The 26593-nt window shown below is 37.7% G+C and overlaps 1 protein-coding gene across 1 annotated transcript in view; it reads right to left on the bottom strand.

Moving 5' to 3' along the window:
- Positions 1-26593, bottom strand: part of UST (uronyl 2-sulfotransferase) — a 390474-nt gene that overhangs the window by 143577 nt on the left and 220304 nt on the right. Inside the window, 1 exon segment of the mRNA XM_043964108.1 lies at positions 16473-16628. Within this exon segment, the coding sequence (XP_043820043.1) occupies positions 16473-16628 (156 nt within the window).

Below are 26593 nucleotides of genomic sequence, written 5' to 3'. Positions count from 1 at the left end.
ACTCCTCCACCCTATCTTAGCTACACAAAGAGAGACTCATACCTTTGATCTTGCCATCACTTGCAAATGTACCATTTCTATGCTCATGAACTCTGAAACTTATCTGATCATAATCTGCTCTCGTTCTACCCTTTTCTGTGCCTTGTAGTTCCTAACCCTGTTCTCACCATTTATTATTATTGTTTGTCCTTTGTTCTCAAAGAGGACCATAACATCAGGGTGATGTCATGACTTGCACTGAATTGGATTTAAGTGAGGGAGGGCTGTTCAAGGTCACCAAACTCATGCTCTCCTCCAGAGCCATCTGGGTCCAGTGGCAAGATATATATCAGGATGACTGGAGAAGACCCAGGATGTTTAAGGCAATTGGGGTTAAGTGACTTGCCCAAGGTCACACAGCTAGTGTCTGAGGTGAGATTTAAATTCAGGTCCTTCCAACTTCAAGGCCAGAGCTGTATCCATTGCACCACTTAGCTGCCCTACTAATCACTTTTCCTCACAGGTTTTTACCAGACCCTTACCTTTGCAGCTATGGAATAGAGTAGATAAAATATGGGGTTTGGTGTATAAAGCACCTGCCTTGGATTCAGGAGGACCTGAGTTCAAATCCGGCCCCAGACACTTAACACTTACTAGCTGTGTGACCCTGGGCAAGTCACTTAACCCTAATTGCCTCACCAAAAAACAAAACAAAACAAAATATGGGGTCTGGAGTCAGGAAGATCTGAGTCAAAATCTAGCCTTGGATACTAGCTATATGACCCTGGACAAGTTATTTAACCCCAGTTTCCTCAACTGTTAAATAGGAATAATAATAGTATGTACATCCCAGAGTTATTGTGAGGATTGAATGAAATAATATTTAAGTGCTTAGCACATTACCTGGCATTTAATAATTTCTTGTTTACCTCCTTTACTTTGTTCCCTATACTCCTTCCTTCCCATCTTGAACCCTTGGTGAACCAGATCAATTTTGCAATCATCTCTACACTTAATCCCTATACTTTATTCTTGCCCAGGCAAGTCTTAGTCCTGGATAACTCCTAACATATGCTTCCTTTACTCCTATTCACGTGCTGCTGAACTGAGCTGACAAAACTGTGCTGACTGGTCTCCTAGTAGTTTATGTTATATAATCTCAACTAGACTTCCATTGCAACGAAGTAATCCTTTTACACCTCTCAAAGTGATTCACTATCCCACTTACCAAAGCACCCTTCTCTAAATCTTTTCATCCTTCCTTAAACCTTCTGGGGCTCCCCCTCTTCTCACTCTCTCAGCTGAGAATCTTGCTTCATTTTTCACGGAAAAAAGATGCCATTCATTAGAACTCCCTTTTCTCCCCTGTTCCTCATCTCACATTGCTCAGAAGCCTTCAACTACTATCTCCTCCTTTACTATTCTTTCATAAAGAGGTGGCCCTTCTCTTTATCTAGGCAAACCACTCTCCATACACAAGTAATCCCATTCCATTCTACCTCCTCTACCAGACTGCCCCCTCTATTATCCCCACCATCTCACAAATCTTCTCTTTCTCCCAGACTACCGATTGCTTCCTTATTGCCTATAAAAACAACTCATGCCTCCTCTATCCTCAAAGAAGCTCACTTGATTTATCCATCTCTGCTAGCTCTTGTCCTATATCTCTCCTTCCTTTTTTGGCTAAACTCATTAAGATGTCTGAAGTCCTTGCTTTCACTTGTTTTCCTCTTAACTCTAGGCAGTTTGGCTCTGGATCTCATCATTCAACTGAAATTGCTCTCCCATGTTACTAATGATCTCTTAATTGCCCTATCTAATGGCCTTTTCTCAATTCTTATTCTTCTTGACCTCTCTTCCCATCTTTGTCACTGTCAATCACCCTCCTCTCCTTGATATTTTCTTCTCTCTAGGACTTTGTGACACTGTTCTCTCCTGGTTTTCGTCCTATATATGACTTTGACTTTTCAGTGTCATTTACTAGATCTTCATCCACAATATACTCACTAACTGTGGGTGTTCCCCAAGCTTTTGTCCTGGGGCCTCTTCTCTTCCCTTCTCCCTTGACACTATTTTGCTTGGTGATCTCATCGGCTTCCATGGGTTCAAATATTATATCTATATAGTTGATTCTCAGATTTATTTATCTGGCCCTAACTTTTCTCCTGAGCTCTAGTCTCACATCTTCAACTGCCTACTGGACATCTCAGACTGATGTCCTTTAGATATCTTACACTCACCATGTCCAAAACTCTCTCCTCTTCTGCATTTCCCTTTTATTTCTGAGGATATCACCATCCTCCCAGTCATGTAGGATCATAACCTAGGTGTCATCCTCAACTCTTTGCTCTCTCACACACACCCTATCCAATCATTTGTCAAGTCTTGTCAAAATCTTTACTCTCTCACATGCACCCTATCCAATCAGTTGTCAAGTCTTGTCAATGCTACCTTTGTAATATCATTTATATAGGTCTACTTCTCTCCTCTGACACTGCCACCAGCCTGGTGCAGGCCACTATCACCTCATGCCTGTCCTATGACATTAACCTTTCATTTGATCTTCCCAACTCATCTCTCTCCATTCTGGTCCATTCTCCATTCAGCTGTCAAATAAATCTTCCTTAAGCATGAGTATGACCTAACCAACATACTCTAGTAGCTCCCTCCCAACTCCAGAAATAAACATAAAATCCTCTCTTTGGCTTTCAAAACACTTCATCACTTGGCCCTCTCCTGCCCTTTCTCTTACACATGACACATACTCACGTACCCTGAGATTCAGCGACCTTGGTTCCTTGGTGTTCCTCACCAAGACAATCCCTGGGATTGTCTTCCTCTCTATTCCTGCTTCTTGTCTTCTCTGGCTTCCTTTATACTCCAGCTAAAATTTCACCTTCTACAATTAGTTTTTCTTTTCTTTCTTTTTCTTTTTTGCAGGGCAACAGGGTCACACAGCTAGTAAGTGTCAAGTGTCTGAGGCTGGATTTGAACTCAGGTCTTCCCGAATCCAGGGCTGGTGCTTTATCCACTGCGCCACCTAGCTGCCCTTACAATTAGCTTTTGCCAATCCTCTTTGATGCTAGGACCTTCCCTCTGTTGATTCATCATATTGTATATTTATAAATGTACATGTATCTATCTCTATCTCTATCTCTATCTATGTATGGGTATATGTATGTATATATAAAACATAAATATATAGTATCTATACAAAATTGTTTGATTACTTTCTGCCTCATTAGACTTTCTTAAGAAGAGGAACTGGTTTTTGCTTTTGTTTGGTTTTGTTTTGTCTGCCTTTCTTAGCAGAAATCTGACACATAGAGACTTAACAAATGCTTATTGAATTATTGACTTATTGGTTAAAGAAGAGAAAGAACCCCAACTCCCCCCAAAAAGAGCATATGGAAAACTTCTGCTTATCTTCCTAGTCATGAGAAGTCCAATACAATAAAAAATAAAAATGGAATCAAATAAGAAACAGAAAGCTTGAATTCTATTAAGATAATGAACAACAGAATACTTACATCAATGGAGATGACTGACGATGTACTTCTCTGCAAAACTGGAAAGCAGGACGACCAGATAAGATTCATAATTATTGGCTCAAATACTTCATAATGGTGCATGAATCACTAGCAAGGCACTTTACCAGCTGCCTCTCAGACATGTCTGATCCCCTTTTTATTAACAGAAGACCTTGCATATCTATTACATATCTATAGACACTTAATAGATGTTTGCTGACTTGGCTTCATCTCCCTAACTTGACATGCGCTTTCCATTTTCTTAACCTCCACAGCCCTTGCTTGTCTAATTTACTTGGCAATCAGACACATACTGACAGTGATGTCTTCTAGTATCTTGATGTGTTATTTCTTGGGCTGTTACTTAACTTTGCTGCCTCCATAAAGAGCAAGAGCCTAGAGTGCAGGGACAGTGTCTTCTACTTCTTGAATGGCTCATGTAATGCTTTGAAGATTATCTTGAGCCTAAAAAGTACTTAGTTAATATTTGCTGACTTATTGAGAGTGTTCTCTGAAGGCTAAAAGATGGACTACATGCCCACTGGGTTCCATCTTAACCTCCATCATGAGATTTCTTTTTGGTTAAAGGATTTTGAAGCAAGCAAGTAAAGGTTAAAAGTTCTGGATCACTTAATTTATTGGTTTTGTTATTTATATATAGTCACTAAATCCTAATAAAATAGAATTACTGGCTTGAAGCCAGCCCAGGCAACATGCAGTGTTCATGAAGAAGCACTGGGGTTTTTTTAGGCCATGTACCCATTGTATATGAAGCATAAATTAAAATATTCTCTTTTAAAATATCTTCTGATGATATTACAGCAAGGACTAGTGAAGGAAACATTACCAGGTAGATAAAACACACACTCACATTGATTACACTCTATTCCAATAGCCTAATATATGATCAGAGAGGATTACACATTAAAAAAACACAGATTGGAAATATTTCTAATACCTCTATCTTTTTACTTATTTCTTTTTCTTTCCTCCCTTACTCATGGTATTAATACCAAAGTTAGTTTGTCTTTTGAAGATCATATTTTCCTTTTGGCATATGACCCAAAACTAGACATTCTCCCTGCCCCAATTTTCTTTTGCAGGGCAATGAAGGTTAAGTGACTTGCCCAGGGTCACACAGCTAGTAAGTGTCAAGTGTCTGAGGCCAGATTTGAACTTAGGTCCTCCTGAATCCAGGGCCAGTGCTTTATCCACCTACCTACCCCTAAAACTAGACATTCTTGAATCCTGTCCAACTCATAGTGTTAGAAATTTCAGCTAACATTTTAGATTGAGAGCTAAGGGTAAGAACCAGGACCTATAACTTCCAGTGACCATATAATTTCAGTATATCCAAACCAAAATAGGTAGACCCTGGTAGGTCATTTGAAGTAAGGAATTTCTAACTTTCCAGTTTTTAAATAAAGTTAGAACAAATAAAATAGAATGAAAAAACCTTAGACTGATCAAATTTATCCCCTTTTAGTGAGTAAGAATACCATTTATTTAAAAAAAATTAAAACCTATCTCAAAAATTAATCAATAAAATTTACTACAAGAATACAAACTATGCAAGTCAAACTAAGTTTCAGAATTCTGGAAATTTCTTATTGTAGGTGGAAAAGGAGAGCACATATTTTCACATAAGTTGGGGTTCCTAGCTCCAACTGTAGTTCACACCCAGTAAAGGGTGGTGAGCCACTAATGAATACAGATTATGCCAAAGACAAAAAGAGAGCTCAAAGGGATGACTTTATATTTTCAGGAGCCTGAATAGATAAGTTCCACAAATAAAATTCCAAGGAAATGGGAAGAAGGAGGCTCCCACTCTCCCTTGACCCTCAACCAGAATTGGTTCAAAAATACAAAAGAAAACAGAGGATAGAGACTGTAAGCTACCTGAAGAAAGGAACATCTTATTTATGCTTTTGTATGTCCTCACTGAAATGCACTGAAGTTTCCATTTCACTTGGTTCACCTTACATATATATGGTTCAAGAAATATTTGTTATGGTAATGTTTTACATAATTGCATGGGTACAGCCTACATCTGATTGCTTACTACCTCAGGGAAGGGAAAGGGGGGAAGGGATGAAGGAAGGGAGGGATAGAATTTGGAACTCAAAACTTTAAATAAAAATGTTTATTACTATTATTAAAAATTTGGGGGGGACAGCTAGGTGGTTCAGTGGATAAAGCACCGGCCCTGGATTCAGGAGGACCCGAGTTCAAATCCGGCCTCAGACACTTGACCCTTACTAGCTGTGTGACCCTGGGCAAGTAATTGACCCACAGAAAATAAAATAAAATAAAATAAATGTTTAAATCTTTAAGAGGGGGGCAGTTAGGTGGTGCAGTGGATAGAGCACCAGCCCTGGATTCAGGAGGACCTGAGTTCAAATCTGACCTCAGACATTTGACACTTACTACCTGTGTGACCCTGGGCAAGTCACTTAACCCTCATTGCCCCGCCCCACCCCAATACCTGAAAGCTGCCTCTCAGACCTTTACAACTAATATAAAATCAGAGATTTTTTTTTAATTGAACAATCACTCCAGATTAAGCTACTCAATTTAAGGGATTAGCTTGTTCACTTAATTGGGGACTATGACAAATGCAGTATAATAGTATTACGTCACTTCAACTACTAAGAGTTAAATGCCCTGATTTTTTTTCCTCCACTTTCTCTCCTGCTGTTATTTATTGCATCCTAAAAATTTTGTTGAAATACTTTCAATTAAGCACTCCCCTCCTCCTTTTTTCTCAAAGGCACTGAAACGCAGTAAAAGATCCAAATAATAATAGCTCACATTACCATAGCACTTTCAAATTTACAAAGTGTTTTCTTTGTAACAACCCTGTGAGGTTGGTAATGTAAGTATTATGATCCCCTTTTTTATAGATGTCTAGGGTTGCCAAGAAACAATGAAGACTCAGCTAAAGTTATGCGCCATAAATTTATAGTAGATGAAATCAACATGATTTCACCAGTGAAAGTCATCCAAAAGCAGAGGAGGAATTAGATGGTTGGGATTATCCAGGGTTCATAGACTCATAGGGTCGTAGATGTAGAGGTAGGAGAGACTTTAAAGGTCATCTATCCCTATCCCCTCATTTTACAGATGAGGAAAGTGAGGCCAAGAGAGATTATGTGACTTGCCCAAAGCCACACAGCTAGTAAATGGCAAAATCAGGGTTTGAACAGGGATCCTCTGGCAAAAAATCCAGTATCCTCTCTCTTTCTGCCATCTTGGTTGAGAATTAGGAGCTCAGGAAAGTCAGAAGGTTGGGATATTAAGGGGTTTTATAGGGTGGGAGGTTAATTAATCATCTGGGTAATTGAGCATGGGAGTCAAGCCTGGGAATGGAGGGATGAAATGCTAAAATGAAGGAGATAAGAAAAGAGAGCACATGTCACAGTGAGGATGAAGAGGAGTTTAGGTGAGGTAGTGAGTCTGAAGGAGAAGGGGAAGTACTACAGGGCATAACTCGGAAACAAAACTATGGAATTCAGGATACAGGAGGAGGTGGTGTTTTGTATCATACTGTCACAGAAGTTGTGACCAAGCTGGCATTTTCTTGGATTGTGGGGGGTAAGCTACAAAATGACTCTAACTGAAGTTTTTGGTTAAGGATGAGACATATCAATGGCAAAGACTTGCAAGAGTCATTCACTGTGCTATGGAAATGGCCCAGATTCATTTGTTAGATTTGTTCAAAAGGTAGATGTGTACTGGTTCTCAGAACATTTTGTCATCATTCATTCCCTTTACCTCTCATCTTCAGTTCCTCTTTATCCACTGACTTCTCTAATCTCCTGTAGCATATATGTGTATGCATGTATGTGCATATATGTGCATGTATGTGGGTATAGTTTATTTATATGTGTGAGTGTATGTAGATATAGTGTGTATATGTATCTAGATAGATATAGATATAGTATGTGTATATATGCATATTATATACACAGAAATAAATACATACATGTGTGTATGTATGTATATATGTGTATACACTGTGTAATTTAAGATTCTAAATGTGGATTCTAATCTGTTCCCCCCTGTTTTGGGGGGAAACTGACTAAAATCACTGATAAAACGAGTTTAGGTTTTTAAGGGTTTGTTGGAAAATAGAAAGAAAAAGATTGAGAACAGAATTCCAACAGCCTGGCATTCCTATCTTTCCTCAAATTTCCTGTGAAGTCCTCTGCCGCCACCACCACCATTAAGTTAGGAACCCCCAAAAAAGCGAGAGCTCTCCGTGCAGGCTCTCTTTCCTCCTTCCTGTCTCCTCCCAGAAAATAGGAGGCTCCTCAAGTTGATTGGCTGGTAGCCTTGATAGACAGCACCCATGAGCAAACGTCATTTCCTGATGCCAAGGAAAAGCCACATGGCCTTGCCCTCTGAGGCATTTTCCTCATGGTGGAGCTTTCCCACAGCAAGTCTCCAGTAGGTGGCATCATTCCAATCATTACAACACACACACACATATGGCAACAAATGTACCAGCTCTTTCTAGTAGTTTGTCTATGAACAGAAGAGAAACTGGAAAAAATTTGTGTGTGTGTGTGTGTATCTTGAAATCTGTTTCACAATCCCATGACATTAAACTTCTATCTCTCTGTCTCTAGAGTTACCAATAACCTCTTAACTGCTTTTACTACTGCCAGCTCTCTTCTTGGATATCCTCTCCTCCCTGGGATTTCCTAATTCTGTTTCCTCTTTTTTTTCCCCTCTTACCTGTCTTACTGGTCTTCTCATTCTTCTTTCCTGGATCATCACCAATCCCCTGCCCATTAACTATGAGTGTTCCCCAAGGCTTTATTCTGGGCCCTCTTTTTTTCTCTCTATACGCACTCACTTTTTTTTTTTTTTAGTGAGGCAATTGGGGTTAAGTGACTTGCCCAGGGTCACACAGCTAGTAAGTGTTAAGTGTCTGAGGCTGGATTTGAACTCAGGTACTCCTGAATCCAGGGCCGGTGCTCTATCCACTGCGCCACCTAGCTGCCCCTATACACACTCACTTTTGAAAAATCTCAATATTCCACTAAATTCAATTATCATTTGTACTCAACTCCCAAATCTGTATTTCCAGTCTTACTATCTATCCTGAATTAGCATCCTATATTGCCATTTACCTGCTGGCATGGATAATTCACTGGCATTTCAAATTCAGTATGTCCAAAGTAACTATTATCTTCCCTCTCAAGTCTACCCCTCCTTCAAACTTTCCTGTTTTTTCTCAAGGGCAGTACCTTTGTTCTAGTTTCCCAAGCTTACAACCTCATCATCATCCTTTGCTCTTCCTGCTTTGTCCTATTTTATCTAATCAGTTATCAAGTGTTATTGATAATATAATACAACATAATATAACATAACATAATATAATATAATATAATATATAATATATAATATTTCTCCCGTCCATACCCTTCTCTCCACATATGTGACTATATTCCCAGTTCAAGCCGAATCACGTCATGCTTGGATGGTTTTAATTGCTTCCTAATTGGTCTTTTGCTTCCATTTTCTCTTTATAATTCAACTCTTACAGTTACAAAAATTAATATTTTGAAGACAGTCTTGACCATATCACTATCCTGCTTATTTGTCTCCACAACCAAAAATTTTTAAAGATTACAACTGTGGCATTTAAAGTCCTTCACGATATGTTTCATAACTTCCCTATTTTTTATTATTTTACTTTTTATTTATTTTATTTATAGGTTTCAGTTACGATCTCTATCCCTCCTTTCTATCTCATGTTACTCCCCATCCACACAAACTCTAGTCCAGTCAAATTGATCTACTAGCTGGAACTGAATAGTGCACCTCTGTAAAGGGCTAAAATTCTAGCTAGTCTGTCTAAGATATCTAATGAGTGGTCACCAATAAATTATAAGCTTTAGCAAAACTTAGACTTTTAAGCATTTATTAAGGAGAATAAGAATTTGGTGAAGAGAGAGAGAAAGGCCTAGATTCATCTATCTATCTTGGGGAGCTACAGTTCTCCTGCTCCGCTCACCACGAGAGTCCTGGTGAAAGAGAGCGAGAGCCCCAGCCTCACCCCCTCTTCCTCCCAGAAGCCAACCTTACTTCCTGACACACACACAAAAAAAAAAAAAAAAAAAAAAGCCAGGTCTTGCCCTCAGACACCTTCTCCTCATGGCGGAACTTTCCTACAGTCAGTCTCCAGCAGGTGGTGTCATTCCAATCATTACACCTCTCATCTGGAATATACTTTTCTTTCACCTCATGGTTGTGCTGATGAAGTTCTGAACTTTAGCATCATGCCTTATCGGCAGTCACGGCAACAGCCATCAGGCTCTGTGGTCTTCTTTCTCTGCTATCCCGCCTCCTTCTTCAATTGGTGAGTTCCTCCTGGGGTTTCCTTTTTATGGAGGGGCCCAGGTCATCCAAAACTTCATTCCCTTACCGGCTGTGCTTGTGATTTTCATGCTGCTACACCGTGCCCCTGTATCACCTTCTACTTCTATTCCTACCTCTCTTTTGTGAATCATTTCCCTTCTTAGATTGCAAGCCTCTACAGGGCAAGGATTGTCTTTTTTTTTTTTTTTTTTTGGCGGGGCAATGACGGTAAAATGACTTGCCCAGGGTCACACAGCTAGTGAGGATTGTCTTTTTATATGTATTTATCTTCCAAGGGCTTAGGACAGTGTCTGACACATAGTAAGCACTTAATAAATGTATGTAGCCTCACCTGACCTTGCCTCTATTTGACCTTTACAACTTGGTTTCTTCCTGTATTTCCATTCTTCTTATAGCTTGCACATCTTCCATGTATTACAGTCATGCTGCTTTCTTGGTTGTCTCTCACATGTTACACTCCATCTTCCAATTCTGTACCTTTTCATTGGCTACCCTTATGTCGGCAATTCTCCCCCTCCATACTTCTTGGGTAGTTTTTTTGTTTTGTTTTGCCTCCCCAGTGCTTAGCACAATACCTGACCCATAATAAATGTTTAACAAATACTTAATGACTGACTGTCAGGAATATGATAAACTGAATATCTGCATTGTCAATGTCATTAGCTTGGAATATTAGGGGATTTCAAGGGAGTGACCTTAGCGATGATTTAGTCCAGTTCTCTTGTTTTATATATGAAGAAGCTAAAACTCCGAGTGAGGAAGGAACTCATTTAAGGTGCCAGAGTCACAAATAGAGCTCGAGTTCAAATCCAGGTTCTCTGTCCACAGATCCAGCATTTCTCCTAGACCACACTGCCTCTAGATGAACTTTCAAGCTATTCCTAATAAACATTTTATTATATGGATGTATTATGCCTGATCAATTTCTTTTTCTTTTTTTTTTGGAGGGGCAATGAGGGTTAAGTGACTTGCCCAGGGTCACACAGCTAGTGTCAAGTGTCTGAGGTGGGATTTGAACTCAGGTCCTCCTGACTCCAGGGCTGGTGCTCTATCCATTGTGCCACCTAGCTGCCCCAAATATTCTTCTTTTTTTTTTGGGTGGGGCACTGAGGGTTAAGTGACTTGCCCAGGGTCACACAGCTAGTGTCAAGTGTCTGAGGCGGGATTTGAACTTAGGTCCTACTGAATCCAGGGCTGGTGCTTTATCCACTGCACCACCTGGCTGACCCCCCACCTCCGATTTCTTTTTTAAAGTTTTTTTTTAACTTGATTGTCATATCTCCTAGACATGGTCCATTGGAGTGCAGAACATTGGGGGCAAGAATCACTGGAAAACTGATTGCACATAGAATTTATGTTAAAAGATCCTCGACTTCCTACCCTTTGAATACTTTATATAATTTTTATAGCTTAAACAGTTGCTGAATTATAGCAGAACTAAATTCAAATGTCTAGTGAAATAGTACTTTAGATGCTTCGACAAATGGTTATTTCAGTTTAAGATCCCCACTTGCATGAACACAGAGAAAAACAAAACAGTGAAGCATTTAGTCAGTGACACTTTAACTTAAATCACTGTCTCTAGAAATTAAAAAAAATCTACAATATACTTTATGTCACTTCACCTTTATTATATTGACAGCATTACTTTGAGAGTCTATTTCTTTCTTTCTTTTCTTTCTTTTTTCTTTTTTGCAGGGCAATGAGGGTTAAGTGACTTGCTCAGGGTCACACAGCTAGTAAGTGTCAAGTGTCTGAGGCTGGATTAGAACTCAGGTCCTCTTGAATCCAGAGCCAATGTTTAATCCATTGCACTACCAGGCTGCCCCGACAGCATTACTTTGAAATTTAATTTTTTCAATCAGCAAAAATTCACCTTCTCTCTCTCTCTCTCCACAACAACCCCTTAAAGCCAACTGTGTACACAAATATGTAGCTGAGCAAAACAAATCTATGCATTGGCCATATCCAGAAAGAAAAAAAGCCTCATTCTTCCCTGAGGTTCCCAGATCTCAGGGGGGTGAGTAGCATGTCATGAGTTATCTGGAATTGCTGTTGGGCAGACAGCATTCCTTTGTGGGGTTTTTGTTTTGGGGGGGCAGGACAATGGGGGTTAAGTGACTTGCCCAGGGTCACACAGCTAGTAAGTGTCAAGTGTTGGAGGCTGGATTTGAACTCAGATCCTTCTGAATCCAGTGCTTTATATACTGTACCACCTAGCTGCCCCTGACAGCATTACTTTGAAAGGAAAACTTCAACTCTTTTATGTACATTTTTGTTAAACAGGACTTATGCCTTGAAAAAGGTCTGTGTGTTTTCCCAGCATCCTAGATCTAAACCTAGAAGGAACCTTGTAGACAATCCAGTGAAAAGTTCTTCATTTCACAGATGAGAAAACTGAGGCCAAGGAAAGGTAAATAACTTGCACAGAACCAACCAAGATAGCATCTGAGGTAAGGTTCTATATCTCAGGTGTTCTGACTTTAGAAACTGTTCTTTCCGCTGTTCTAAATTTCCTCAAACTCATCAAATTCTGTTTCCTGAAGGTTGTTAAGTTGAATACTCATATTGAAGTGATGTCATAATGAACTTTGCTAGTATAGTATTTGCATTCTCTGCAGCACAGGCCTATGGCTTGGCCAGGAATAGCTCATATTGCTCTGCTAATGCAGTTTCCCCCAAAGTGAACTCTAAAGGCTATTTCTGTTCCTATAAGGTCAGCAGTAATGGAATTTTGCCATCCTGCTAACATTTCACCTCTTTTACTCCTGCCTTCCCCTTTAATGATCTCTTCAGTATACTGTTCCATTAAATATATTTTTAAAATGAAATACCGTTTTCCTAGCGACGGTAGTTGCCTGCCAGTAAGTAATGCAGGACTGGACTTGTTATTGCCTTAACAAAGAAGCTAACTGATTTCACCCTTTGAAAGTGCTAATTCACTCACTCAAAATATTTTAGGGAGAATATCTGCCAACAATTATGGAGGAAGTTTGGCTGTACCACCTGTAACACCCACCCTCCACCCGCTTTCCCCCACCCCCACCAAAAAAGTACATCTTAATCATTCAATCAATGAGCAGAAGCAGTGTACATTTCTATAACAAATTCATTTCCTCTGGCCACAGAAGGTCAAAATTGTATTTCTTGTACTAGTTTTTGTTTTTGCCTTGAGTTTATAGGAAATAGATGCATACATAGCCAAGAAGATCTCTATTAAGATCATGAAATAATTTAAAACTTCATTTGGCTTCTTGTCACCTTCTCCAACTCTCTCCACTCCTCCCTTGCCCAGAACAGAAGTTATTGCACTAAAATACTAGCTATAACTCTTCCACCATTTGGAAACAACTACCCATATCTTTCTGTTTTTCAGTTGATATTTTATACTTATATTTTCTACCTTATTGCTAGGTCCTACAGTTTTTTGTATAAAACTTGCCTTGAAATTCACTGAGATTCTAGAACGACATATATGAAAAAAATACGTAAGAAATTGTAAAAATATGTAAGGAAATGTATGCCATTATATTGACCACAAAAATCAGTTATTTGAGTTACATAGTACATAAGTGTGTACTTCTATCTGTTTCTCTCTGTGCTACAAGTGAGTGTGTGTGTGTGTGTGTGTGTGTGTGTGTGTGTGTGTGTTTCTAAAATCACAGAATCACAGGGCTGGAAAAAAACCTTAAAAGAACGATTGGTCTGTCTTCCTAGCCTCTAGATAGACAACACCTAAACATCTCACATAGATGAAAATCCAACCTACCTTTTTAAAAAAACCACCTTCTTAGCCCTGTCTAGTATTTAACAATCCTTCTGTTTTAAGTTAATCTTCCCATCCGAGCTAAGTCCCTCACACTGTCAATTTAATTTTATTTTTAACTTCCCCTCCTTTGGTCCTCAGAGGAAATAGAGAACAGCTGGTCATCACTGGGTATTTGAAAAAAACCACACAAAACCATGATATACTTGGAAATTATTTGTTTTCCCTCAGCTTTCTCTGTTCCAGACCTTTAACTTTTCTTGGACATCTCATTTTCCAACCCTTTAATTACCTTTGCTACTCTCTCTATGTTCCTGACATCTCTTTTCAGCTTTGGAGGCAATAACTAGACACTGTTTTACAAAGGGTCAGACCATAATGAATTGCCTTGCAGTTCTTGAATGTTGCTGAGCCTAAAGCATGGCTATTAAACAAACCTCAAACTTTAGAACCAAATCATAATGAAATTGTGAGCAACAATAAAATAAATTACAACAACATATGCTCTATATTTACAGTGCCTTTAATCTAAGCTCTTAAAATGGAGACACCAGGATAAGCTCATTACCCCTCATCTACCAGGTCAAATAGTCAAAGAGAACCTGATAGATCTCTGTAAATAATAAAAGAAAAACAAAAACCACATTTATTTTAGAAAGAAATGGGTTTTTTTTAATCAAAGAAAATATTTCTCTTCTTTCTTTCCTGATCTAAGGTGTAAACATCATACTTAAATATTTTATTAGCTTTTAATAGGGATCTCATATTACAGGCAAAGACTTCTGTGGATGTTTTCAAGGGTATTTTGAGTTTGGGAAGAAACAAAATGCAATACTTTCTAACAGATACTCTTGATTACTATATTTTCTTAAGGCTGAATCCACCTGACTGCACTCAGAAGTTCAACAATCCAACCAAATGACTTTTGCCCATAGAGCAGTCCCCAAGTAACAGTGAGTACAAAATTCATGGTTGTGATCTGGATTTCAAATGTGTCCTGATGATCAGAACACAGACCATATAACCCAGCCATCACTACTGATTTAATGACAATTAGCAAAGCACATTGAGAGCAGCTGGGTGCTACAGTGGATAGAGCACTGGGCTTGGAATCAGGAAGACTCTTCTTCATGAATTGAATTCCAGACTCTAACACTTACTATCTGTCTAACTCTGGGAAAGTCACTCAACCCCATTTGCTTCAATTCCTCATCTGTAAAATTAGCTGGAGACAGAATTTATAACTCAAAACTTTAAATAAAAATGTTTATTATTCTTTTAAAATGTATTACTTAATTATTAACAAATAAATAAATTGATTAAAATTAATTTTTAAAAGATGATCTGGAGGAGGAAATGGCAAATTACTCTAGTATCTTTGCCAAGAAAACCTCAAATGGGGTCACAAAGAGTCAGAGTTGACTGAAATGACTAAACAAGGAAAGCATACTAGGAGAAAGGAATATCTTCTTTCGGGCTATTTGAAAATATGGTCCTATAAAATATAATCATGTCATAGTGTCTCTCCTATTTTTTTTAATCTTCAAAACACCTCACTGAGTATTCTGTCCACAGTAAGAACTCAAGAAAGGTGGCTAAAACATCGAATCTCTCCACAGGTCCACAGGGAACTCAGCTGCCTGGGGTGCATGACTCTCTGCTTGGCCAAATTTATGATGCGTTTTCCTAGGTACACTATCCTGAGAGCATGATTGGCTTGGCCAGTCTGATAAATAGCAGAATGGCAGTAGTAGTGAGGGGTGTCCTCACACAACAGTCACACCCCAAAAGGCCAATTAAAAAAAAAGTATAATGAGCTTTCTTTCCTGGTAGTCTTGGGGTTTTTTGTTTGTTTGTTTGTTTTACAGGGCAATGAGGGTTAAGTGACTTGCCCAAGATCACACAGCTAGTGTCAAGTATCTGAGGTCAAATTTGAACTCATGTCTTCCTGAATTCAGGGCCAGTGCTTTATCCACTGTGCCACTTAGCTGACCCTTCTGGTAGTATTGTACCATTAACACAATAGGGTTAAACTTATTGTCCCTTTTATTCAGATATGTCTGACTAAAGGAAAGAACAGGAATACTGGAGAAGAGAGGTTTCTCATGTTACCATACCTATAGAGATAAGGCAAGTTAATAAAAGACAAGCAGTGTAGAATATTGTAATAAAGTGTCAGGAGACTGCTATAAGCAAGCCATGTATATGAAAGCACTATAATCTTTTGTGACTTACACATAATGCCTGACACAGAGTAACCACTTAATAAATGCTTGATAACTGACTCGTTGACTATTCATTTTCCATAAATGAATTAATAATAGCATACATTTACCTATGTTCTATAGCTAATAAAACACGTAATGTAATTTTTGCTATTTGATTTCCATAACAATCCTGTGAAGTTAATGCTACAAATGTTATCTTCTTTATTTTACAGATAAGGAAACTGGGAACCAGAAAGGTTAAGAGATTTTCCCAAGGTCACACATCAAGCAAATGACAGAGAGAGGACCACAACATAAATCTTTTAACCCAAGACTGTCATATCCCCTATGACCTATCCATGGTGCTTTGAAGGAGGAATCTTTCAGGGAAACTTTCCTCTTTAAAAAAAAAAAAGAAGAAGAAGCCTGCAGAATTCTTTACTTCTATTTCCTTCTTTACTCAGGAAAAAACACAGAATCAAATTAGAATTCTGCCATATATTGTCTGGTAGGTCATTGACTATTTTCTGTAAATACATATGTCAATTACATGAATGAAATAAAACAAAATGAATTTAACAAAGGAAAAGATCAACTTACTTGTTCATTTTTGGTCAGTCTGGTTTTGTTATGAATGTCTGATGTAACCAAATTGAATCCATGTTTTTCCGACAAGATCCTCAAAAGTAAGACTACAGTACGACTTCCACATTTTCCAACTCTATTATAAACCACTTGGCTCGGGAAAGGAAGTACCTGGGAAGAGAAAAAGAAAGGAATTAATATAGTAAATAAAAATTGATAATGGGTCTTGTATTTCCATCAGATTCACAGTAACAGCCTTGATAAGCCAGGAAGCAAAAGTGATAAGCCCATTCTTATTACCTGAGAAAATATTATAAAGGATGTGTGTATATTCTCTCTTTTTTCATCATAGGTATATAAAATACACATAAGCATGTGGCTATCATAAACACACATATATTCAAATACATCTGCCCTTTACATATAAGTATGTGTATATTTATATAAGTATATATTTATATAAGTATATATATATAAACACATGTATATGTATATATATATATTTTTTTTTTTGACTGGTAAATTTTTATTCAAATTTTTACATTGGTCATGAAATTCTTCATGAGTTCTTCAGTAAGGAGGAATTTGATATGGAAGTGGATGATTTAGTGATTATGATTTTGGTTGTCCAAGAAGTTATATTGGAAAGTGTTCATTACCAGACTTAAATCTTTCCATACCCGTCATAAAACTCTGCCTGTCCCCTAACCTCCATTCAGTAATAAATAATGTATTTCGATGCTAAGAGCTCAGGATGGAGGAAATTTTATAGACGGAAGCAGCTGGGCTAGCTCTAATCCAAAGACTCACTCTTCCTCCTTATTCATCCTGTCTCCAACTTCATATTGTCTCTCATTACACCTGCCTTGACCACTAGGATGGCTTTATACCAGTTCTTCCTGCTTTAATTTTCTTCCTCCCCCAATTTGTCTTTTGTACTGCCGCCAGAATCATTTTTTTTCTGCCCGGATTTGGCCGTGCCAAATGTTTGAACTTTTCTTCTTCCTTCTCTCCATCCACTGAATTCTTACTCATCCTTTAAAGTATAGGTCAAGGGTCACTTCCATGATCACCAACTCCCTTGGTAATAACCTTGCCTCTCCAATCTCTTACAAAACTTTTGGGGTAATTTCCAATGTATTTCACATCCCCCCCCCCACTAAACTACAAGTCCCTTGAAGTCAGGGTCTATGCTTTATAGCTAGGTGATATGGTAGTGAGAGTACTGGGCCTGGAGTAAGGAAAGCTGGAGTTCAAATCTGACCCCAGAAACTTACTAGCTGTGTGACCCTGGGCAAGTCACTTAACCTCTGTTTGTCTCAGTTTCCTCATGTGTAAAATAGGAATTATAATAACACCTACCTCCCAGGGTTGTTGTGAGGATCAAATGAGATAATATTTGTAAAGTTCTTGGCACATAATAAGTGCTAAATAAAAATCTGTTTCCTTCTTTGTCTAAATGTTATAATCTCCCTCAATTGTAAACATTTTACTATGTAGAATATATACACTTTGCAGGAACAGAATAGATATTTAATGGTTATTGAGTAAATGAGTAACTGAATTGATTACAAATGAACTTAGGATTTAGAGTGGTATCTTAGAAATGGTGCTGAAATTTGAATGAGTACTTAGCTTTGAATTGCACTCTGCCAACTGCATGACATTGGGTAAATTACAAAAACTAAGGACCTCAGTTTCCCCATTTATGAAAAAATAAACTTTAAAGCCACTTTTAGCTTTGAATCTATGATCTGATCCTAACTCTGTTGAAATGTCAGAGGCTAAAGTAGGGAAAACAGAGGATATTTACATGTTGGAAGGTCAGTTAGCATTTGCTTTTCTTCAGAATGCTTAGTTTACAGTGATATTTTACCTTTTGCCCATATTGCTGTGACTAAACACAGACATTTCACAATTAGTGGTACTTATTGGTGGCACAAAAATGCACTTGGTTCTTTGAGGCATTTGTGGCAAACTTGTCTATATTGCTCATGTGGCAATTAATCACATTCTATATTGTCACCATTGCATTCAAGCTCTGGAGTAGTACAGGACCTCAATATAATTCATGCCTACTCAAAAGAGACAGGCCTAACTCCACAAAGGAAAAAAAATACAAATGGAGGAATTTTGCCCAGATTATGGTATGAATTTAGGTGGATAATCTTTTTTTTCTTTTTCTTTTTAAATTTTTTTTGTGTTATGTGCCTCATCTCCCAAGTTTTTTAACTTTTCTGAAACTTTAGTAATTTTATTATCCTCTTAATTCCATCTTTCTATCTCTTATGTGTGTGTGGGTGTGGGTGTGGGGGGCAATGAGGGTTAAGTGACTTGCCCAAGGACACACCTAGTAAGTGTCAAGTGTCTGAGGCCGGATTTGAGCTCAGGTCTTCCTGACTCCAGAGCCAGTGCTTTCTCCACTGCACCACCTAGCTGCCCCCAGGTGGATAGTCTTTTGAGTTAATCCATTAGGGAAAGGAAAAGGAAGAAAAGGGCTCAGAACAGAATGAAGAGAGCAGATTAAGCTATTTCAGACTTAGAAAAGTGATTGCATATTTTGGCCCTTGTCCTAAGATCATGCAAAACAATGACCACTTTCCAGGTGTGTGATTGATATATGGTTACTGTTCATTGATTGAGCTGCTAACATGAACATGATGTTGGTAATTCCAAGAAAACCTAACTCTTCTCTTTGAATGAGCCACTTACACAGGCAAGCTGAATTACCTTTTTCTCTTTGAAATAGTAATTAGGGTCAAAGAAGGAAAGAATCGATTAAGTCTTTATCTATTAAACCAATAATAGATCTACTACTTGCATGAACACTTTATTCTTAGATATTACTTGTCCACTTATGTAGTGAAATGAATAATTGAGGCTCTTAGAAAATATGGGGGAAAATCTTAATTTCTTCTAAATTAACAGAGTAATTCTTGAAGTACTAGAATTCAGTCCTTAATTATTTAGATAATTGCTTCAAATCTCTATTTTCTTTTGCTGGTGAACAGAGATGTTATTGACCATTTAATAGTAGTTTCTTAATTTAAAAGGGATGCTAATTATAAAACACTCTCAAGTGTTCCTTGTTTAATTAAAATCAAAATTTAGTAGCAGATAGTTATTATGAATGTTTGCTCCTTAAGTAAAATATCCTCCTAAGTGCACAAATTCCTGAACCGTTCTTTCTTTGATGTACTTAGACCTACAAAATTATAGGTGTAAGAGAGGAAAGAAACCATAACACAAGCAAAAAACTTACAAATTAGGTAGCATTAATGCAAAGTATACTGAACTTTGTATAGGAGGACCTGGGTTTGCCTCATGATTTCAAACAATATAACCTTGAGCATTTCACTTGTTCTCTTTGGACTTCAGCAGTAAAACTGCAATAACAATTCTTGTATCACCTAATGTATGCAGGTTGTGAGGACCAAATTAGGTAATGTATGTAAAGGACATTATTTCCATAAATGTGAGCTATTATTATTATTAATTATTATTACTTGTACACCTTTTCAAAGTAGAGGTATAGACTTAGAATTAGAAGGGCTCTTGGAGGTCACTGAATCCAACTCCAATTTACAGATGAGGAAACTGAGGCCAGCTATACTGTAGAGTCAGGTCCCAAATGCAGGTCATCTGACTCTGAAGTCAACTCTCTTTCCCCATAGATCCTGACATAATTTAAAATCTATTTTAGGGGGCAGCTAGGTGGCACAGGGAATAGAGCACCGGCCCTGGAGTCAGGAGGACCTGAGTTCAAATCCGGCCTCAGACACTTGACACTTATTAGCTGTGTGACCCTGGGCAAGTCACTTAACCCCAATTGCCTCACTAAAAAAAACGAAACAAAACAAATAAAATCTATTTTAATTCAAATACCAATACAGTCTCAGGTCATTTGTCTGAATAAAGTAATGAGTCAAACTACAATACATGTATGTGACATTACTATCAAACAATGTGGTTAGTTTTCATGTGTGGTTATAGAAACCAATTTGATTACATCAAGTGATTGATTATCAATCACTTGCCAAAAGATAGGCAGAAACTCCAACTCTAGAATTCCAGTTATGGTCAGCATTTACATGAATACCATTATACAAATAAGTCTTTTATACATTGCCAAGGAAACATTCCAATTTTACCAAAGGGACACACTTAATGAGCAACCCTCCCCCTCCCCAGCAAATTATCCAAGTTGCATCTATGTGACAGTTTTGAAAAAAAAATGGTAGTCATCTCTAAGGGGAGGGAGTGGAGAGGGAAGAAAAAAAAGAACAAAAGGAAATTTATATGATGACTTTATTATATATTTAAAAGTGATAGCAAGTTATACATAACAGATTTGCAGTTTCATGTGCAATCATTCCCCCTCCCCACATTCTACTATGCTATGGAAATGCTTGTTTTATTTCTTAAGTTCAGAATAAAATAAATTTTATAAATTTATATCTGGAAAGGATATGTAACCCCTCTTAGGTAGAATATATATCATTTTGTTTTAGATAACTCCCTTTTTAATTTTCATCTTCCACTTTGCAGTGCGTCCTTGGCTAGAAGGGCAAAACTCATAAAGTATGATTCTCTTTCTTAATCTGGTTGTACATTCTTTTTCTGGATCTGAAATTACCGACTTTCTCCTGTTTATTAATGTCTATTTGAATCATCAGTGCCTTGTTTCACTTGTATCCTCAATGAATGGTAAAAACATTTACAATTTCATCATATAGAGAGATATCCAATATTTTTCCCTTTGTTAAACCAATCAAACCATAATGAATGTCTGAATTGAATTGGATTAATTCTTAGCCCTGTTCATAGAGTTATCCCTTACTCTCCCATTTTTGAGAGCTCTACAATGTAAAAAATCCTGCCTAAATATGTGACAAAAAGCTCTATTCTTTCCCTCCTATTAATTAATGTTCTTATGTATAACAAGTGCAGTATTTCAGAGTAGTTCCCTGGAAGCCCTTATTTTTTTAAAGAAAGTACAAGAATATAGTCTTTGCCATTTGTCTCCTCTCCTCTACTAGAATATCTAAGTGAAAGTAGAGTGGACAGCTCTCTTGGGAGTTATTTTAAACTTCTCTTACTGGGATAGAAATAAAAAGGAGGGGAAGCTGTTTGCTGCAAAACATGTATAACATCCTAAACACGATTCAAATTTCTGTTAAAGACACAGGGCACATCCTCAGTATTTCTGAAAAGATGAAACATCTCTCAAGGTCAAGTTCAAAATTCTCTTCTTCCTTATCAATCACTTGCCAAAAGATAGACAGAAACTCCAACTCTAGAATTTCAATTATGGTCAGCATATAGCCTTCTGATGTTCATGCACTATTCATTGTTCAACACCCCTCCTAAACCTCCTGCAACCATACTTTAGGGAAATACACACATATTCCCTCAAAACAAATGTTCTTCATTCTTGGCAACTATAGCTAAATGAGTATTCTGTCTGTGGTTTTCATTTTATGGACAATTTGTAAAATCCAAGGGGTCTTTGAAGTATATGAACTACATGTTTTTATGTTAGTTGCCTTGTAATTCCTGCATATGTCACAACCCCCTTGAAGCTTAAGAGTTATGTCTCTGTAGTGTGCCAAATAAACAGACTTTATAAACACAACATGAAAAAAAGTACTAGATATTATCTCCACTACAGTTGGCTCCCCCTAGTTTGAAAGGGATAATTTTCTCAAAACTTTCCTATAGAAAATCTAATATGAACTGGACCAAAATTTCCCTAATGTATAACTTTAAATTTTTCTTGGGGGGGCAGCTAGGTGGCACAGTGGATAGAGCACCGGCCCTGGATTCAGGAGGACCTGAGTTCAAATCTGACCTCAGACACTTAACAATTACTAAATTACTAGCTGTGTGACCCTGGGCAAGTCACTTAACCCCAATTGCTTCACCAAAAACAAAAAATTCTTTGGATGGATAATATTGAAGGATTTGGCTACTTCTAAGCCTCTGGAAAAAGATAGTTAATAATGTACTGTATGTCACCAAAGGACCCAAACTAGCATAATCTCTTGCCTAAAGCCTTGAAATTAATGGGGGAATTGGAGTGGCTAAAGAAGTGAAAATGGGGAAGATGAGAGAGAATAATGCTTATAAGTAACTGTACTACTCTCCTTGAAGTTCACTGTGAGAAGAGAGACATGCTGGTAGCTATTGATCTTTGATCAATTTAGTTGAGCTTCATAATTGATCAGTCATCTCAGGATCCCTGGTCTATATTGATTTATACCAACTGTGTCAATATAGTGAAAATAAACTCCTGTTTAACCAGAATGGCTGGAGGATAGGGTATTTCAGGATATTGAATATTTCAATTGCCATTGAACACCAACAATTCCCTCATCCTCCTAGTTATGTATGAATAACTATTTTATGAGGAATTAAATGACCAAGTCAAGCCAACTGGTCATCTACTATGTGTCAGGCACTACGCTAAACACTGGGGATATAGAGGAAGAGAAAAATAGGCCCTGCTCTCAAAAATATGCTTGATGTTAAATTCATACCAGATAAGATTTAACTTCACTCAATAGCACTTTCTTGATTTGGGGCAAGTCATCTGGACCTCAGCTAGCTTATCTGTAAAATGTGGGCATTACTCTCAGTGATCTCTGAGGTCTTTTCTACTTTCCAAACAATGATTCTGTAATCCCAGGAATGTTTTCTTTGATGATTCTGAATGAATTTCATGATGCTGAAAGGTATGCCTCTTAGTCATTATTATAAAATTCAATAGATTAGAGTAGAATGAAATAGAAAGAACACTGGGCTAGGAATCAAAAGATCTCGATTCTAAGCTTAGCTGTATCACTTTTTAGCTTCATGACCTTGGACAAGATATTTAACCCCTTTGGACTGTTCCTTATCTATAAAACTAGAGGTTAAGTACCACTTTGCTGGTTCTAATTTTCCTTTAAAAAGGTGGTTAGTGTTTTCTATTTTGCATTCTCCATTCATTTTATTTATCTAGTTATTTTTGGTGAGGCAATTGGGGTTAAGTGACTTGTCCAGGGTCACACAGCTTCTAAGTGTCAAGTGTCTGAGGTCAGATTTGAACTCAAGTCTTCCTGAATCCAAGGCTGGTGCTCTATCCACTGCGCCACCTAGCTGCCTCTCTCCATTCATTTTTGAGCTAGCTTTGAATTTGTCGTTTCCAAGAGGTAGGGTGGTAGAGAGGAAAGACCCTGGAAGTAGGAATGAGAAAAACTATGTTCTGTTATTAACTTTGTCATTACCTTGCTGTGGGACTTTGGGCAAGTCACTTCACCCCATAAGACTTTTTTCCCTCACATGTTAAAAAATTAGAGAGGTGAACTAGACTGCAAAATCTGTGATTCTAAGATGAGGCTGCAAGACATTTACAGATTTTCAATTGGTTGCCCTTGAGGTGTCCTGCATTTTTACTTCATTTCGTTTCATTCTAGGAGATCTAAATATCCATATCTTCATAATGGGAGGCAACTTGATTATGCCATTCCCAGAGAAATAATACCAAGCATACTAGAATAGAATCTGCATGCAAAGAATCTATTTCCACAATGAGCCAGGAATCATTTTGAGGATGTGATGATAAGCTACAGTGGTTGGAACTTCTAAGACACCCAACAGAAAAGAACTTCTAGATTCATTTAAAATTAAATTCCTAGATGACCTTGAGTGAAGATTATGAAAAAAATAGATGGATTCTTAGAAACTTCATGCTCAATTAAATGAAAAGGAAAAAGATGCAAACTAAAGAATTGTAGGATAACTTAAATTCAGAAATTCTTTAAAGAGTTCAGAAAATATCTGAATTGGAAATTATTCTTACAACCCTTACAGAAATTTATAATTTTTTAAAAAATAAGACACCAAATAGAGTAAATCAGTGAACAGTTTGTTAACTGCCTATTATGTATAAAGGCACTATGCTAGGTGCTGGGGATATGGAAATAAAAAAAGACATAACACCTGTCCTCAAGGAGTGTACATTCTCCCAAAGGGGGCAAATATTCCCTGCAGAATGCTTGCAGAATTCAACATTTCAAAATTGGTGTCTTGCCTAAAATGCCCAAAGTGATGATACTTTCAAGTCAAAAGAACTTGATTCATGGGCCGCATGTGTCCAACACATACAGTACACAAGCAGAAACGAAGGGAGTAACTCAAATTGGAGATGCTCGACCATCCCTACGGACTATTTCAAAGTGTTTGTGCGTGACTTCGTCTTCATTTCTCCTAATCTGGCAACCAAACACTGAACATATGCCTGGCAGGCTGTAGCAGATCTACTGGAAGCCCTTTTAACCTTCTATATTGCTATTACAAAAAGATATAAATGGAGAAAACCGGTTATGGGTTTGGCACTGTCGGTCTCCGCTACTAAATCCTAGGATCGTATCTTACATGTGGCACTGAGGACACAATCTAAATCTCTAGATAAATAAAAAAGGGACATTAGGTTTCAGGGAGTATGGATGCCTTATATTAAAATTCTGGTGCTTCCTTATGAACAGTGATTTTGAAATCCCATTTAACTTCTGCATTGACCCTAAAACTGCAGCTATTACACTGAATCATAGAGTCTCTAATAAGGCTAGTATAAGTATAGGGCCAAGTCAATCAATAAGCATTTATTAAGCACCTGCTATATGCCAGGTACTGTGCTAATGTTGGGGAGACAAAGAAACGTTAATAAAAACACCGCCTGCTTTCAAGGTGTTCACATTCCAATGGGGGAGTTATACAAACAAATACATACAATCAAATTATCCAGAATAAATTTGAAATCATGAACCGAGGGAGGACATGGAAATTATGGGACATTAGGGAAAGGATTTCTGTAGAAGTCAGTCAATAGAGAAAGATTTGAAACTAGATATCTTATAGAAACAAATGTTGAAAATTATCTCTACAAGTAACTAGAAAATAATAAAATACTATATCAATAAAAGAAGTCAATCAATAAACATTTATTAATCATGTACTATGTGCCAGGTACCATGCTAAGCATTTTACAAATTTTATCTCATTTGATCCTCATAACAAACCAGTGAGGTAGGTGCTATTATGAGTTCCATTTTACAGTTGAGGAAATGGAGACAGAGATTAAGTGACTTGTTCAGGATCACACAGCTAGTAAGTACCTGAATATAGATTTGAACTCAGGTTTTCCTGACTCCAGGTATAAAGTTCTTTCTATCCACTGCATCGCCCAGTTGCCAGAAAGGGAGAATTTTTGCTGGGACTTGAAGGAAAAATTTTCAATTAATTCTAGGTTTGCAGCAGGAATGTTTATCGGACCAATCAATTCAACTGGCCAGTGTGAATGAAATTGACAATTAGCACTTCTGACAACTGCTAAAAGGCAATATTTCCTATTAGCGTTTAGGAGATTCCAGGGAGGGAAGTATAGATTTATGATTTCATTAAGGAAACTCAGTATAGGAACTTTCCTTCAATGCAGCTTGGCAAGACAGCAATATCTCATAACTTCAGGAGATGTTTCTTGAGACTTTAAGAGATTAAATGACTTATCCAAGGATACATATCCATAGCAGGACTTAAAACCAGGTCCTCCTGACTTAAGGGCAGCCTCTCACATAGACATAGAAATGCCCTTGTCCTTTATCTATAAAGCCTTTCCTGACTTCAGATTTGCTCTGTATCTGGTTGTATAATTTTTAAAAACCCTTAAATTTGCAGGACTACAAATTAAATTGAGGACACTAGGTGATGCAGTAGAGAAAGTGCTAGGTAGGGACTCAGGAAGAAATAGCTGAGTTCAAATTAAATCCCAGACACTTACTAGTTGTGGGACCCTGGGCAAGTCACTTAATGATGTTTGCTTCAGTTTCCTCATCTGTAAAATGAGCTGGAGAAGGAAATGGCAAACCACTCCAGTATATCTGCCAAGAAAACCCCAAATGGGGTCACAATGAGTCAGATGCAACTGAAAATGACTGAACAACAAAAACAAATGGAATGTGCATATACTTCTATGTTAGACATTTTTTCTTTCTTTTTTTTTTTTTAAGTCCGCTGTGAAAGTGAAGGGTTTTAGGTCAATGCAATGCCTCTCTCTATTCTACTCAACAATTTATGTTCCTTCAGCACAGTCCAAA

Source organism: Dromiciops gliroides, chromosome 4, assembly GCF_019393635.1.
Source record: "Dromiciops gliroides isolate mDroGli1 chromosome 4, mDroGli1.pri, whole genome shotgun sequence".
Taxonomy (NCBI): Eukaryota; Metazoa; Chordata; class Mammalia; order Microbiotheria; family Microbiotheriidae; genus Dromiciops; species Dromiciops gliroides.
This window is presented reverse-complemented; position numbering and strand designations above follow the sequence as displayed.